General features: G+C 39.9%; 3 protein-coding genes across 4 annotated transcripts; 1 reads left to right on the top strand and 2 right to left on the bottom strand.

Annotated features, from left to right (window-relative positions):
• Positions 1-65: 65 nt before the first annotated feature.
• bco2b (beta-carotene oxygenase 2b) lies at positions 66-4,874 on the bottom strand. The gene is made up of 12 exons (XM_089013161.1): positions 4,767-4,874; positions 4,484-4,682; positions 4,208-4,419; positions 4,016-4,131; positions 3,772-3,874; positions 3,536-3,664; positions 3,104-3,264; positions 2,861-3,028; positions 2,368-2,505; positions 1,146-1,328; positions 951-1,061; positions 66-661 (listed from the first exon to the last, which is right to left on the bottom strand). Exons 1-12 carry the CDS (start codon positions 4,804-4,806, stop codon positions 545-547), a joined length of 1,677 nt encoding a protein of 558 aa, XP_088869287.1. The 5' UTR covers positions 4,807-4,874; the 3' UTR covers positions 66-544.
• A 3,007-nt stretch (positions 4,875-7,881) lies between these two features.
• On the top strand, positions 7,882-11,051 carry LOC148888801 (uncharacterized). Its single transcript, XM_089013514.1, has 6 exons — positions 7,882-7,959; positions 8,378-8,450; positions 8,554-8,577; positions 9,264-9,410; positions 10,371-10,513; positions 10,619-11,051. Exons 1-6 carry the CDS (start codon positions 7,882-7,884, stop codon positions 10,859-10,861), a joined length of 708 nt encoding a protein of 235 aa, XP_088869640.1. The 3' UTR covers positions 10,862-11,051.
• A 330-nt stretch (positions 11,052-11,381) lies between these two features.
• sdhdb (succinate dehydrogenase complex, subunit D, integral membrane protein b) lies at positions 11,382-17,247 on the bottom strand. Of its 2 annotated transcripts, XM_089013516.1 has the most exons (5): positions 17,162-17,247; positions 15,764-15,874; positions 14,865-15,015; positions 13,019-13,233; positions 11,382-11,619 (listed from the first exon to the last, which is right to left on the bottom strand). In XM_089013516.1, the coding sequence occupies exons 1-4, from the start codon at positions 17,208-17,210 to the stop codon at positions 13,068-13,070; spliced, it is 477 nt and encodes a 158-aa protein (XP_088869642.1). In that variant the 5' UTR covers positions 17,211-17,247; the 3' UTR covers positions 11,382-11,619; positions 13,019-13,067. The 2 variants fall into 2 exon arrangements, with proteins under 2 accessions (XP_088869642.1, XP_088869641.1); XM_089013515.1 differs by lacking the exon at positions 11,382-11,619 and having other exon boundaries at positions 12,541-13,233.
• Between the last annotated feature and the right edge of the window lie 205 nt (positions 17,248-17,452).

Genomic DNA, 17,452 nt, shown 5'->3' with positions numbered 1-17,452 from the left:
TGCAGTCTACACTCTGCAATAAATAGAATATAGGACAATAGAGGACCAAAACAAGCCGGCTGCCATTTTCTTGTTAGAACGGGCTTGTTCGCGAACGACGCATCACTCATTGTGGCAGCTGCGTGTGTATCCCGAAAAATAGTTCGTATTCCAAGGTAAAATTTTCATAAATTTAACATTTTTAAAACGAAAAGTTCGTAAGCGAAAGGGTTCGTAAACCGAGGTATCACTGTACATTGATTTGTTTATTTTTAAAAGAAGAACAACATTATATGATACAGGCTGACAAAGCAAGAGTTGATCTATAAACAAAATTGACAATCTCACCCCCTCCATGACGAAGACACAACATATCAATCCACCCAGTCACAAGGCACATACAAAAAAACTTGAATATTGTAATACTCAAAATAACCGACAGCTAACAGCCAGCCAGCTAATGGATAGCTAATAAATATGACTCTATTTAAGATAATGCAGAGTCATATCCATCACATTTGCAGTGCGATATGAAATATGATGAAGCATCAAATGGCCAAACGGCTTATGTGGTGGCTTTGAATGTTCCATGGAAGCCGTACGGGATATTAACTGGCACCTCAGCCCTGCCCACTTCCTCGAATGTCTTAGCATCCAAAGCTAACAGGAATGTACTCTTGTCCTGAAAAAAAAGGATCATAATTAGACATTTTGAATTTGAAAACCTATCGCGTGACTAAAGTGACATTGAGAGTTTTGAAAGGCGCTGATAAATGAAATGGATTATTATTATTATTCTTATGACAAAAATGTTCATATGTACCATTGTTCGTAACTTGAATGTTTGTATGTAGGGGAGTGTCCGTATTAGGACACATAGGTGATGCAAATTATGAGATTTTCTGATGATTTTTCTTTTCTTTTCTTTTTTGCCCCACATGATGCACAATATATTCCTAAATTGGATGAACCTTATTTGGAGTGATGACCACTGACAAAATAACACCATCGTCCTCCTCGGTAGCATCTGGGGAAGGTATGAAGACAGGCTCTGAAGGATAGACGCCAGGTTGTTCCCAAACCTTGGCCAGAAAAAAAATAAGTGGATTGCTTCAGTTGATTGTTTGGATCAACTTTTCCAAAAAGAAAACTGCCGGTTCTCCAACCTTCATGTGCTTTCCTCGAATGTCCATCTTGATCAGCGTGTCCCCGACGAGGTGTCGGAAACCGCAACCGTAGAAGTAGCGGTAGGGGCGGGTGTTGTATTTGCCGTAGTTGATCTGAGGAAACTCAAGACCGCCGTACTCGTGAAGGTCTTCGCCATGAAGATCCTCATGGCTACAGAATATCTACCCCCCAAAAACGTCATTTTATTCATGAAACTGAGGACATTCTATGAAATCTTTACATCTGTGTAAGCGCTCAGTCGTATAGGAGTGGTCCATCGATGAAAAGGTTTCTTCAGTCCGTCATCTGTACTTCTTTGAAGGTGTCGGACGTTTCGCTTCTTGTCCAAAAGGCTTCGTCAGCGAACTAAAAAAATTGCTGGTAGTTTTGGCCCTATATATATATATATCCCTACTGTCCAGACGTGGTGGTGCCAGGCTCTGCTATGATTGGTCCCTACTCTCAGGTTGGGGGGGGCAGACAACTCCTCCCTGCGCCTACACTGATTAATTCTATTGTCCTGACTGATTACTTCTATTGTCCTTCCTGAGTGTGAGGTCTACGACTGGCTTGATTGCCCCATTTGCTCTGGTGTCACCTCATCAGCAGAACTAAGCCTATGTTGCCTAAGAAATCGGTTGTAGGAACGATCCAAATTGAACCTCACCCCACCATGGCGATTTAGTGAAGGGTTTTGCTGTTTTATGAAAATAGCTTCTTTGACTCCCCTTTCAAACTATCAATTTTCTTTGGCTAAGCTTTTAACCTCATTGTCGTCAAATGAGTGCTTGCTAGCTTTTAGGCGCATATGTACTCCAGATTGAGGCCCACTAGTATTATCCCTGCGATGTTGATAAAAGTCTGTTTTTGAAAATGTGTTTAGTCTCCCCAATGTATTGCTCTTTACAATCTTTATTTTTACAATGTATTGAATAAACGACATGACTTTGTTTTTCATTTGGCAGCCTATCTTTTGGATGCACTAATTTTTGCCTTAACGTGTTTATCGGTTTGAAATAAGTAGACATTTTTTGTTGCCAAAGGACTCTTTGTAGTTTCTCAGAAACCCCTGCAATGTAAGCTACTGCTACTCCTCTCTTTTTTGTATCTTGAGAATTTTTGGTTTCAAGCGAAACGTCCGACACCTTCAAAGAAGTACAGATGACGGCTGAAGAAAATTTTCATTGATCTCTGAAATCTTGCACCGTGTAAGAATTCTACCTTGTTTTGGCCGATCCTGAACGAAGTGGCTGAGCTGTTAGGCAAGCCGTTCAAGTTTTGCTCGTATGGTGTTTTGTCGTCAACATTGAGTGGAAGGACGAAGCGGCGTGGGAAGGTTCGACACAGTGTGTTATACACCTGCAAAAACAAAACAAAAAAAATGCTCTCCTTTTAGTAATCATCCAGAAATATAGTTATCTTCTAACCAGGAAAAATCCTACTGGACCTTCCGCACCCTGCTCACCACCTTTTCCAGTGACTCCCCAGGCGTTACCGATCCATGCGCACCAAATCCAGCAGCCGTTTAAACAGCTTCTCCCCCCGTAGCCATTAACGCTCTAAATAATAACCCGAATATAACTTTATAGGGCATCTTGCAATTTTTTCTGATGATACTAGTTTTACATACTTGGCCCATTCGGATGATTCTGATCCGTTGGATTGTTTTTATCGACTGTGGCGAGGTATAATGCTAGTTGTTCAACTCGCTTACCTCATCCAGTTCTTCCCCCGACTTGCGAAGGTTCTGGATATTGTAGTTTGAAATGATCTGTCCATCATCTGAGACGCACATATCGATGATCAAATGGCCGTCTTCCTCAAAGGCGTTGATTTGGTGGAAGGTTGTCAGTGGCCGAGCAAGGTACTGGAAGGAGCTCACCTATTTATTAGTCAAAACCAGTTTTTTAAAAAAAGTGTACTTGGCTGGAACAGACTAAAAAGACGTTGACCTTACCTTTCCGTTTTTTTTCAGAACCAGATGGAAAATGGTTTTGATTTCGGGGTCCCAGAAGAAGCTGTCGCTGATGCTCATTCCCGTAAATTTGCCTGTGATGATTCTCAACAGGTCCATCTTGAGGGGCTGTTCGATGAACACCACGTAGTTCTCTGACATTGCTGCGGTGCGGAGGACAAAGAACGCAGATCCTTCGCAGTGAAAACTTGTTAGCGATGCAGATTTTCCAACAAAGGAAAGAAAATCAAGGCTTTTGGGTACGGAAAATATGGTCGATCCTTTCCACGTGGTTCCACGATAAAGATTATTTTGATCAAGTCTTCAAATATTAGGAACAAAACAAAACAAGTATAGTTTCATGTCAACTATACACGTTATGGGGTCTTTTTAGAAGTATATTTCAGCACAGAACTTTCCAGATCTGTCGCTTACCAAAACTATGGTAGTACGAAGGTCTGGCAGAGTCAGTTGAGGGAATCGAGCAAAGTACTTTGGCTCCCTCCAGAGTTTCTTCGCTGCTGTTTTTCGTTCGAGGAACTTTGATAATGTTGTAATATGGCCCTGAGAGTACACACACACACACACACACACACACAAAGAGTCGGTCACTTCAAGTCGAGAAGCCAAAACCGATTTTTAGCTCCACTGAAGTACTGAAGTGTTTCTACCTTTAAAGGAAAACGAATTCCCCATGTTGTACGTCGTTCCATCCACATCGACATGAGGGTGTGCCGTGGCGCTGTTCACAGCAATGAAATCCCTCCAGTTCACCTAGTCCATAAAGAGTCAATTCAGACAAGGCCTTGACAAGGAGTCTAGACTGGAAAGCCTTTGCTAACCCTTTTCTAGACCGGAACCCCTTTGATAATCCGGAGCGATTGTATGGTCTTGTCAAATGAAAGTGAGCGGTACCTTTTTGGTTGCCTCCAGCGTTTCGGGGTCTATCTTGTACATGATGTTGGATTCCGTGCTGACGTAGTAATCACCTTTGTAGGTCACAAAGCTCACGTTGGCATTATCGGTGTGCTCTAGATCAGATACAAGAAACTTCCCAATTACAACACGGGAAGCAGTTTGTGTTTTATGACTCGGCGTTGTACCTACTTGGTAACTCAAATCTTGAGAGGAAGCGAAAGAAAAAATTCTGACAAGGGTCCGGCACACTGAGCGTTCCAAATTCAGAAACGACAATCCGGTTCTTTTCATTGTTGGCTTGGTAACAGTCACTGGAAAGGAAGCGACTCTTGTAGGTCACCTGCCCTTTGGAAATTTGAAACTGATGCAGCAAAGCCATGCCATCAAACCAGTGGTTGAACCTGAGGAAGAAAACCCACATTGAAAGGAAAAGGCCACGCTTGCCTTTCCAGTCGCGCCGCTTACTTCTGGTTTCCAATTTCAAACTTCCCGGGACCATTCCGCAACAAACTTCCGTCGATCCATTCTGGGAATTTTCCCGTGATCTTCGTTCTGACGGGATACGGAGTCTCCGCCACGGTGCGCACGATCTTCTCGATGCAAGGCAGACCGTGCACATCTGTAAAATGCCCGGCGGTCTTCTTGGACGTGGCGTTTCCGAGCGCTGGAAGAAAACATTCACAACTGATTAAGATGTTATCCATTCGTCCAGCAGATGTTCCTTGGTCATCGGAACGCTTTCTTTTACCCATCTGGTGGTTGTTCTGCTGGTGTTGAGCGACGTTCATTGTTGGCGCTTCTTCTGGATCTGCGGACTGGGTGAAGAAATCGCAAACTGCGGCAGTGGTGCACTTTCTGCAAGGATGCTGTGGACTTTTATAGACTACATCCCCCCCCGCCATACTCCGATACAGAGTGACAGTGATTATAAAAGGCATCTGAGGCCAACAGTAAGAATGATTAAAGCAAATAGACATCTAATTATCCAAAACTGATTGGTTGCACAGGCAAAGTGGTCAAATAACTGTGGATCAATTCACCCACCCTCCCCCGCATACAAAGAGCCTTATTTTGCCGTGCCATGGTAAAAAACAAATTCAGTCCTCTTCACGTCAACACAAACAAGAATACTTGAGAAAAATCGACATTTTAAATGAAGCAATTGATGCACTCGAGGTTCGAAACACATTCTATTGATTATCTCCAGATTCTTTTAGGGTGTCTACCGGGGCACACGTGTGTAACTATTTCAAGTTATGGTTTGTAGTCAGAACTGTTGATTATTTTGTGTAATAAATAAATAAATAAATACACAAGCAAATTAGTAAATAAGTAAATAAATAAATACCTCGCCAATAAATAAACACTTACATAAATAGCCAAATAAATAAATACATAAACAAACAATTGCATGAATAAAAATATAAATAAATGAATACACCAATAAATAAATACATGAATAAACAATTAAGCTCATATTTAAATATATAAATAAATAGACAAATAAATACATGAATAAATACACAAATGAGCAGCCAAACAAACAAATAAATCAACAATTACACACATAAATAAATAAATAAATACATTTTTGTTTAGATTGCTTTTTTTTGTCTTTGCTGTTGACAACATTTTCAAAACAATACTTGCCCTGCAGCTTTCACACGATAATGTCCAATGGAGACTTAAAATACTGAAAGACAGTTGAACTATTTGGAAATGTGCAAGTCATCATGTATCCCATCAGAAATCCACCACCATTTAATGTCTTTAGTTCTCCTTCTTTGAAAGAGTAAAACCGAGGCAATGCGAAGCGGATTCATTTGTTTTCTCCACTTTGTGGATAAAACAAAAATACTGCTCTGTCATTTAAGGTCATTCGTCACATTAGCATATAGTGATACCTCGGTTTTACGAACCCCTTGGCTTACGAACTTTTCGGTTTACGAACGTTAAATTTAGGAACATTTTACTAGCTAGCTATCTGCTGGACATCTATTAGCTATCTAATAGCTAGCTAGCTTTCTATCTGTGTATTTAATAGTGACATTCAGTGTATTAGCTATCTAGTTAGGTAGCTATTAGCTATGTAACTATCTAGGTGGCTAGCTATCTTATCCCGTGACTGTAAAAAAGTCAAAAAGTCAGTCAGCCAGGGCACTTATGATTTTAACAAACATAATAAACACGAAAACGCCAATTTGCCGGGTGAGGGGAGTGACCTTGAGAGTTTTGAAAGGCGCTTATAAATGTATTATTATTATTATTATTATTATTATGAAACAAATAGACCCGATTGTTTCCTTTCTCATCTATTTCAACTGCCCACCAGAACATGACAAAATAGCCCCTCATGCCTGTTCGGCGCTTTGATCATTTTGCAGCGTCATCATTCCATGGGACATTGACTACACATGGCGCGCCGCATTATTGCGACAAGTACACACTGTCTCTGAACACAAATTTCCATTTCATGCCGTTTAATGCGGGCGAGGCACACTTGATTCGCGAGCCATCAATTGCTGTTCGGGGCGAGGACAAAAACAAAGCAGCATTCATGCCCTCTATGTCAAATTCTGGATTTTTCGTCACTTTCGGATTATGTGGAACGGACTAAACAAGGGTATTATTGTCCTTAGGCTCAAGACTGAAAAATACACACTGTGATTCTGTAAAATCAGCGAAGCCAAAACTCGGTTAACCAAGTTACATTTTTAGTACCAAACAAAATTTATTTGTGGATTTTTATGTTATTTTATTCCATCTATTTCTATCTATTAGCTAGCTAGCTAGCTAACTTTCATTCTATTTGAGTTATTCGGGATTGAGTGAACACTGGGACATGTGGCTGCCGCTGCTCACCCACAGAGAAACGTGTCCCGTAACTGTCAAGTGACCCTTAAAGTTTCGAAAGGCGCCTTATAAATGAAAAGGTCACTTTACAGGCACAGGATACGTTTTTTTTCTCTGGGTGAGCAGCGGCAGCCACACGCGCCAGCGTTCACTCAACCCCGAAGTAACTTAGATAGCAAGCTAGCTAGCGAATAGATTGCTAGTCGCTAGCGAATTGATACCTAATAGCTAGCGAATAGATAGCTAATGGCTAGTGAATAGTTAGCCAATAGCTAGTGAATAGATAGCTAATAGCTAGCTTGCAAATAGATAGCCAATAGCCAGCGAATAGATAGCCATTAGAATCAGAGTCAGAATCAGAAAACCTTTATTTTTCCCACAATGGGGAAATTTGCAGTCCACAGCAGCAATTTGCCATCAGCCAGCGAATAGATAGCTATTAGCCAGAGAATAGATAGCTATTAGCTAGCAAATAGATAGCCATTAGCGAGGGAATACCCGGAAGGAGCATCATAATGAATTATATAGACTGCACACATGTAATTTTATTATTATTATTATTATTATTCCCTGTATTACCATTATTATTATTATTATTATTATTATTATTATTATTATTATTATTATTATTATTATCTGTTTTATTATTCAAAGCTCTCTGGGACACTTTCCGTCACAGACAAGCATAGGTACTATAATCAATAAAATACATCATCAGCTGCCACTAATTTGCATTTCATATTAATAATGCTATCATACCAACTAGTAAAAAATATAATTGAATAATAATAACAGCATAATGTAATAACATATGTCCACCTGTCTACCCTAACCCCCCCCCCCCCCCCCTCCTTCTCCTCACTGCTGTGTGTGTCTATAACTGTCCCCTCCCTCCTCGACCACGGATATTGACCAATCACGTGCGGCTTTAAGCAAAGCCGCGGGCGGGGAATAGAGGAGAAAAAAGTGGGCTCCCATTTCCGGTTTAAAAAGATCCGACTCCTTCGCGAATGACACATCACGACAACCATTCAATTCGTGCGGGCAATTGTTGGTCAAGAGGCAAACGGGATAAAGCAACAATGTCGGTATGTTTCAATTTGTTAAGTCTTTTTTTGAAGCAAATGTCGCCATTATGGGACGAATCAAGATTTTCTGATTGTGAAATCAGGCAGGCACGCTTTCCAATTTTCCGATAGGATTACACGTGTCACGCATTAGCATAGACCCATTAGCACACCTGTTTGCAGGTGTTCGAAGTTCAAAAGCGGGCCAGGGTGGATCGAACACTTATAGACCGATTGTGTATATAGAACGATAATATTATTATCACAATATATATGTATAAATTATATAACACTTTATTGTGTGTCTGTGTGTATTTTTTTTTCGTGTGAGATACAATGTGTGAAATGATGCTAATGTCAATCCTAGCCCCAAAGTAAATGAATGGAGATTATGATAACTATCACCGCAAAAGATTATTTTTTTTCTCTTTCACAACAGGTCAACTTGTGTAACAATAACATATTCACTGTTGAATTTCTTCATGTCAATGATGAAGGCTTCCATTTTCAACGTAAGCGGCCGATTATCGGAAGAATTATCTGGCAATCGGTCACTTTTTTTTTTGGAATGTTGATCGTCAAGTTTCAGATTTTTTCTTTGTCTTTGTCTTGCAGCCTTATCTGACGTGGATGACATAGGTAAATACATTGATATAGATTGTATAATAAATAGATAAGTATTGTTGAAATATTTTCTGAAATACAATATATATATATATATATATATATATATATATATATATATATATATATATATATATATATATATATATATATATATATATATATATACACATACACACACACACAGATACATAGCTAGATAGATAGAGAGCTAGATAGATACATACATCCCCCCCCCACACATATATATATATATATATATATATATATATATATATATATATATATATATATATATATATATATATATATATATATATATATACACACACACAGTGTGTGTATATATACATACAGTGTATACACAGTGTATATATATATATATTCATGTATACTCATATATATATATACTTATATCTACACACACATATACATATATACACACATATATACCTATATATACATACAGTGTATATATATACACACACACATATACCTATATACACACACATATACCTATATACACACACATATACCTATATATACACACATATACCTATACATACACACATATACATACATATATATACATACACACACATATACATATGTATATATATGTGTGTGTGTGTTTTTTATCTACATCTTTACATTTCAATCTATTTCCAATATTGAAGTATTTTTTTTATTCCTATTTCCAGATGGACCTGTTTGCGAGGACAGTTTCAGGAAGACTCCACAGTGCTTGAGAGCTTTGATTCATAATAAAGACAACAAATATCTTCTTTTAGGCGATGACGGCAACTTTGACATCCAAAACTTAACTATTCAACAGACACGTTTGCCTGGTAAGAAAGTTTCATACTTTTGTCGTCAGCCGTGGCTTTCTCATCTTTCCATTTTCTGTTGTTTTCAAAGTATAAAAATGATCATAAATGTGAGTGTCAATTATTGACAAGATGGTTATCGTGGCTTTTATGTGACTCCGTCGAAAGAGGTGCGGCGGCAGCCAGTCATCCATTCGCAAAAAAAAAACAAACAAAAGGACTGAATTTGTCCTTTTCAAACGGCGAAAGCTTTCAAGCACTTTGTACACTGCAGGCCGTGTTGAAAAGCAACATACAACCATTCAGCAAAACAAAAGGAAAAGAATCTCCAAGAAAACAAGACACCAAGTTGAAGACGTGTCATCGGTGAAAGGAAGGCTATTGTGTCCACAATTGTTTGAGAAAATATATACGGGTAACATCCGACTTACAACCAGCTTGACTTACGACCACCCACAAAAAAAGATGACATGACCCAGATGCATCCTGGGAATGTGTGTTTTAAAAATGTAAGTCTCTATTCAACATTTTGAATGGGTTTCAACTTACGACCGTTTGGTCGGAACGGGACTCGATCTAAAATCGGATGTTATATGAGGTAACATCTGACTTACGACCTGCTCGATTTACGAACACCCGTACCTACGACCACAACCTCCAGACCTTATTTTTCAAATTTTAATTCTACAGCTGGCACCGCAACGCGCTAGCAGGCAGGCAACGTGTTCGACAATTTTGGCCAACCAGCCAGCATCTCACTCTCGTACAGCAATCGACTGTGTGATGGCACCAGAGGGTGGCGTTTGTGAGTCATTTAGCCTCCCGAGTCTGTCTTCAACCTTTTGAATGGATTTCGACTTACAACCATTTTTGACTTACGACCGTTTGGTCGGAACGGAACTCGGTTCCTCGATGTTACATGTATATATACACACACACGTGTGTATATATATATACTTTGTTCTTCTGTTTTGTCTCCAGGTTCCAAATTCAATTTTCAGTTTTATGATGAATCTGGTCATCGTGCCAGGAAGGGTTTGGCTGTGATTCTATATGCTATTAAAAATGATCAGAAGATGGTCGTATGCTGTCGTGACAAGGGAGAAATTTACCCAAAGGCGATGGTGAGTCCTTCCCATTTCTATCGCGCCACAATTTCTACTATCTATCATTTTCCACAGGTTCAAATTCTTAAGCCATTGTACCTTTTTTTTCCCCCCCAACCACAGGATATTCCACAAAAGATTGAAAATGAGAAGCACGAAGCTGTATTCTATATGAGTCTAGGTGAAGCAACCAACAAATATATGTTAGAGTCCTCCCTTTACCCGTGTGATTTTTTAGGTTTTGAGCCAACAAAAGCCACTTCTCAACTCCGCTTGGCCTTACATCGGAAAGTAGACGAAGTTGATGAATGCTGTCAGTTTTCCCTTCAGAAACTTTCGCTTAATAACACAAACTTGTCACATTAACTCATTGACTGCCAGACGATAGTGCAAAAAAGTGTCCACTCCAGTGCCAGGGTTTTTGTCATTGTCACTAGAATTGCAGGACTCACTGAATATTGATTTTTAGGACTACAATGTAGTCCTGAAAATCAATATTCAGCGAGTCACTACATAAACATTTCGTACAGCGTTAGAAACCTGACTCTTGTTTTTTTTTTTTTTTAATCAGAAAACAGTTAATTCCTAAATTATATGGATCTGGAGTTATCTGAGCTTGAAATGGGAGCGGCTGTCCAAAATACAATGCAATCGGATTGTCCATATTGGCTTATATAGCACTTTAACAACACCTTAAAGTGGAACAAAGCGCTAACATGGAGAAAAAGGGAAATGCTACCCCCTTGTGGAAGGTAAAAAAAACATTACCAGAGGTCTGGAAAGCACTTTATCGGCACTCGAGCAAGAAAAACCAAAACCTGAATAAATTCAGGAATGAGTTCAGCTCAATGATGTGTAAAATTGGTCAAAACTGCACAGAAACAGATCAAATTGCCCATTTGTGACTTTAATAAAAGAAATATTGAAGATATGAATTATGTTGTCCATGAATTCTTCATGAAATAATTCTTCAGTTGTCTTTCGGCTTCCTTTCATGACATTTCCCCTGTTGCGCTGCTTCCAGATGGGGGTTTTTGTATTCAAGCAATGAACCAATCACATTTCAGATTTGTAACCAGGGTCAGAAATGGACCTGGACGCCTTCACCATGAGTTCTGCAGGCCCTGGAGCATAAAAATCAGCGTCGCTGAAACTATTGCTTAAACCAATCAGATTTCGAGTTGACTATTTGCAGGCGCTAGAACGTTAGTTTTCGCATATTATAATTGAGTAGTCACTCGCCAATCATAGTATCGCTAGCTACTGGCACGAGCTAGCACACTGCATCTGTAGCGAGATGCATAAGGAAATATATTTTTGTGTTGATTTAATAGCGGATTTGTCAACCCACAATGGCGGAAGGAGAAGAAATAGATTTGGTTGCAGATTTACTGTTAAAGCCATTTTCAAGACGGACTTTTCCAGAAAGGTCGATCATTTCCTGGCTAATGCTGCCCTCTAGTGGACTTGTAGTCAATCACACACCACTTTTTTCAGTCTGGATTGATTCAGACATAGCACTACTGAAGGCCTAGCGATGAAATCCATGGCCCCACCACTGCCATAATATAGTGATACCTCGCTTTACAAACCCCTTGGCTTACGAACTTTTCGGTTTACGAATGTTAAATTTATGAACAGTTTACCTTGGCATACGAACTTTTTTTTGTACACAGAGCTGCTTCAATGAGTGATGATATCCACCCAGCTAGATAGCTATCTAGCTAGCTATTTATTAGCAATCTAGCAGGCTGGATAGCTATCTAAACAGCTTTTTATTAGCTATCTATTAGCAATCTAGCTGGCTGGATAGCTATCTATTAGCAATCTAGCTGGCTGGATAGCTATTTATTAACTATCTATTAGCAATCTAGCTGGCTGGATAGCTATTTAGCTAGCTATGTATTAGCAATCTAGCTGACTGGCTAGTTATTTATTAGCTATTAGTGATCTAGTTGGCTGGCTAGTTATCTAAACAGCTTTTAATTAGCTATCTATTAGCAACCTAGCTGGCTGGCTAGCTATCTAAACAGCTTTTTATTAGCTATCTATTTGCAATTTAGCTGGCAGGCTAGCTAGCTATTTATTAGCTATCTATTAGCAATCTAGCTGGCTGGATAGCTATCTAGCTAGCTATTTATTAGCTATCTATTAGCAATCTAGCTGGCTAGCCAGCTATTTAGCTGACTAGCTTAGTGATCTATTAGCTAGGTAGCTATCTTCCTATCTCGTTGAGTTACTTTCGGGTTGAGTGAACGCTGGCCTGCGTGGCTGCCGCTGCTCACCCACAGAAAAAAAACTTATCCCATGACTGTAATGTAACCTTGAGAATTTTGAAAAGAGCGTATAAATGAAACGTATTCTTCTTCTTATGATTCTTCAAATATAAAGCTTCATGAACGATGATGAGTCACTAACATGATATGATAAGGACAATAAAAGACAATGGCCAAATCCATCCCGAGTTCCAAGCTACACTGAGCTTTAACCTCTTTATCCCCAACCCTCAAGGAAATTACCCACATTCACATCCACATTCAGGTTGATTCAAAGGTGTTACGACGACGACGATTTATTTGCTCCAAAGCAGAGCGACGGCTTTGCATATGCCCACGTCGTTGTAGTTGAAGTAGCAAAGGCCGGCGAACGTCAGCGTGGACAGGACGAAAAGACCCGCGTTGGCCATCTTGATCTTGGCGTCCCCGTGAACATAATCGGTCAATACCTGCCCGAGACCCCTGAAAGACACACATTGAAAAATAAAAAAAGTGGGAATGTTGAAAAAAAAATTTGCACAGGGATACCTCGGTTTACGAACCCCTTTGGTTTACGAACGTTAAATTTATGAAAATTTAACCTTGGCATACGAACTACTTTTCGGGATACACACGCAGCTGCCACAATGAGTGATGTGTTGTTCGCGAAAATGGCAGCCGACTTGTTTTTGTCCTCTATTCCCCGCCCCCAGTCTTCGGTTAAAGCCATGTGATTGGTCAAGAATGCAGCAGTGAGGGGAGGTGGTTTAAACATTAAATAGACAGGCAGATGACACAGAGAGAGAGTGAGAAAATGGCTAGAAAACATTGAAATTTTGACTCGTTTCTTTGTAGACTGCAAGTTTAAAATATACCATCAATCAGGCATCACAAATCACTCGCACAACTCATCTGGACACTTGATGGAAAAAGCTATCAACCCAGCTAAACAGAACACAATTGATGAGGAACAAGGTAAAATGATGGCAGAGAAAGCACCTCCAAGGGATCATTCCTCAAGATGGTGAAAGAAGAAGGCTACGTTCCTCATCAAGTGTTTAATGCTGATGAAACCGGCCACTCCATTCCATCAAGCCATCAATGACCATCACAAAAGTCAATAAAACGACTTTATTATACAGTACAGTTTATTTCTTTAATTACAGTCCTTTTGGAATCTGACTCTCCTTCCAAACAGCAATTCCGACCTCCTCCCACTCTATTCCATCAAGCCATCAACGACCATCACAAATGTAAATAAAATGACTATTATACAGTAGAGTGTATTTCTTTCATTACAACACAGTAGCAAATTTATTATACATAAAATAAGGTATATTTTGTGTAGTTTTACGGCTTATTTAGTAGAAAGTCATGTTTTATGGGCACCTGGGAACTAATTATTCTCGTTTTAATGGTTTCCTATGGGAAACTAAATTTTGGGATACACACTTTTCACCTTACACTCTGTCTTGGAACCAATTAAGTTTGTAAGCCAAGGTATCAGTGTATATAGGCTCAACTCATCAATTTGACACCTTTGCCAATCCGAGTGAGTGAGCATAACCCGGGCTGGTTAGCTGCCAACATTCTTGACCGTTTGAAGGTTCCTAATCCTATCAGTCACGGACGACATGCAAGCAACTTTCACACCTGGTTGCACCGCTGCCGCCACCAAAGGACATGCGGATATTCGTCTTTTTCAAAGATGGCCGCCTGGCCCTGGAAGCTTGGACTTTCGGAGGATTTATCAGCACTCGTGACTGGGATTTAGTGGGCTTGCGTCCCGCCAGGCTGTCGAGTGGTTGTTTGAACCGATACAGACATGAAGCCACCTTCATGAGTCTGGAACCAGACGGAACCAACAGGGACTTGCTTGGACTTGGATTTCTGCTGACACCTGTGCTGTAGCTTTCTGCCATCCACACACGCACACACTTTCATTGGTTTATCGATGAAAAGGTTTCCTCTGTCGTCATCTGGAATTCTTTGATGGGGTCGGATCTTTCGCTCCTCATCCGAAAAGCTTCATCAGCTAACTAAAATTGTGCTGGTAGCTCTGGCCCGATATATATATATACTCATGTGTATTATATTATAAAAACTCATCTTACCAATGTCCATGTAGGGTGAGTGCAGCAGCCAGAGAGTAATCAATAGGTGGTCCGGGGTGAAAATAGGCAACGGGTCCCATGGCGAGCAACAGGATGCTCAACACTCGCTCGGCCGTCCAGTGCAGTGAAGCGGCTTTCGAGCCGGAGCTCGCTATTAAATACAAGAAACGGACTTTAGCTACGGACATAGCTAGCTAGCAAATAGCTAGCCATTAGCCAGCGAATAGATAGCCATCAGACAGCGAATAGATAGCCACTAGCCAGCAAAGAGATAGCTATTAGCTAACTATTCGATAGCTAATAGCTCGTAAATAGTTAGCCAATAGCTAGCGAATGGCTAGCGTATAGATAGCTAATAGCTAGCTAGCAAATAGATAGCCACTAGCCAGCGAATAGATCGCTATTAGCCAGCGAATAGCTAGCCACTAGCCAGGGAATAGATAGCTATTCGCTAGCGAATAGATAGCCATTAGCTAGCGAATAGATAGCCATTATCCTGCGACTGTAAAGTGTCCTGGAGAGTTTTGAAAGGCGCTTAGAAATGAAATGTATTATTATTATTATTATTATTATTATTATTATTATTATTAGCCAGCAAATAGCTAGCCATTCACCAGCGAATAGATAGCCATCAGCTAGCGAATAGATAGCTATTAGTATTTGAGACGTGAAACAAAATGGCAGACCAAACAATGAACACCCTTAAAGATCGTGTAAAACAAAACAAACACCAGAAGAATAATCACAATAATACATTTCATTTTCAGCACTTTCTGCACACTCTGTCACATGAAGCAGTTCTAGATGAAAGAGGAGAGGATCAAAGCGTCTTTTTCACCAGTGGATCATAGACGTCATGGTGAAACGTGCACGTCCGCTACGAGCTGAAAATCACTGACCATTGAGGGTTTGGGAAGCATGAATCCTTGCAGTGAGCATGTAAGTCTGCTCCTGATGTTTGTGTGGTAGAATCAACGGCCTCGCTAGCAAGGCGCTTTGGTAGAACGCAGCTAAAATGGGGCGGGAGGAAAGCACAACATGCACGTGTCAGAATCAGAATATTAAAACGGAACATTTTTCATGGACAACCGTCTCAAGTTGTCAAAAAAATGGACACAAATAAAAGCTGAAATAGAAATATCTCATGACATAAAAATCGACATACAATGATACCTCGGTTTACGAACCCCTTGGCTTACGAACTTTTCGGTTTACGAACGTTACATTTAGGAACATTTTATCTTGTCATACAAGCTTTTTTCGTACACGGAGCTGCCTCAATGAGTGATGCGTCGTTCTTGAACGAGCCCGTTCTAACAACAAAATGGCAGCTGACTGTTTTTGTCCTCTATTCCCCGCCCCCAGTCTTCGGTTAAATCCACGTGATTGGTCAAGAACGCAGCAGTGAGTGGTTTAAACATTAAAGAAACAGGCATACGACAGTGAGAGTGTTACAACGTTGATAGTTCTAAGGCAGAGTGTAGACTGCAAGGTTAAAATATCCCCATCAATCAGGCTCCACTAACAACCCGCGCAAGCCATCTGTACACTTGATGCAAAAAGCTATCAACTCAGAACACAATTGATGAGGAACAAGGTAAAATGATGGCAGAGAAAGCACCTGCAAGGGATCATTCCTCAAGATGGTGAAAGAAGAAGGCTACGTTCCTCATCAAGTGTTTAATGCTGATGAAAGCGGCCACTCCATTCCATCAAGCCATCAATGACCATCACAAAGGTCAATAAAACGACTTTATTATACAGTACAGTTTATTTCTTTAATCATAATAGCATATCACATTTATTCTACATAAAATAATGTATATTTTGTGTAGTTTTAAGGCTTAGAAAGTAGAGAATTATGTTTTATGGGGACCTGGGAGCGGATTATTCTCATTTTAATGGTTTCCTATGGGAAATTAATTTTGGGGATACACACTTTTCGCCTTACACACTCTGGGAACCAATTAAGTTCGTAAGCCAAGGTATCACTGTCTATGCAATTCTAACAGATTTAAAACGGAACCTCCCCTACAGAATCTTCTTCTACATGCAGATCACTTATAATAGCAGATCATTGTTGATTCCGTCATTTTGTTGATACCGAGAAAGCGATTCAAATGATATGAAATTAGCTTGATTGACTGAAGTTATGAACTTGAGAAGAGCGCCGCTGTTTTCTGCGGTGCATGCATTCGACGCATATTAACAATACGCTTGATGCGGCTCCAAAGCAATCCCGCTAATTTGAAAGCCAATTCATAACAGAAAGCGATGAGAAAGTCTTGTATTCTTACGCTGGACTCCTCTGCGACAAACAGAACTCAATCGCATGATAGCCGCCATGTTGAAAAAAAACAACCAAGGTCGTCAGAGTTTACCCGGAAGTGGTTACTGAAACTTCCCAATACAAAGATCTTTTATTGTAACAGATTGACATTATATGAGTGTTATGCTAAACAGAATTTCAATGACAGCATAAGACATGAAGATAAATACATTCGTTTGTGTGACAACAAAATAGTTTGTTTATTTGTTGAATGTGTTTCTGAAAATATTTACTCGACAACAATGGAATATCGAGTTGT

This window comes from Hippocampus bargibanti, linkage group LG14 (assembly GCF_051943395.1).
Source record: "Hippocampus bargibanti isolate YZ-2025 linkage group LG14, ASM5194339v1, whole genome shotgun sequence".
Taxonomy (NCBI): Eukaryota; Metazoa; Chordata; class Actinopteri; order Syngnathiformes; family Syngnathidae; genus Hippocampus; species Hippocampus bargibanti.
The sequence above is the reverse complement of the archived record's forward strand: the minus strand, read 5'-3'. Positions and strand labels throughout refer to the sequence as shown.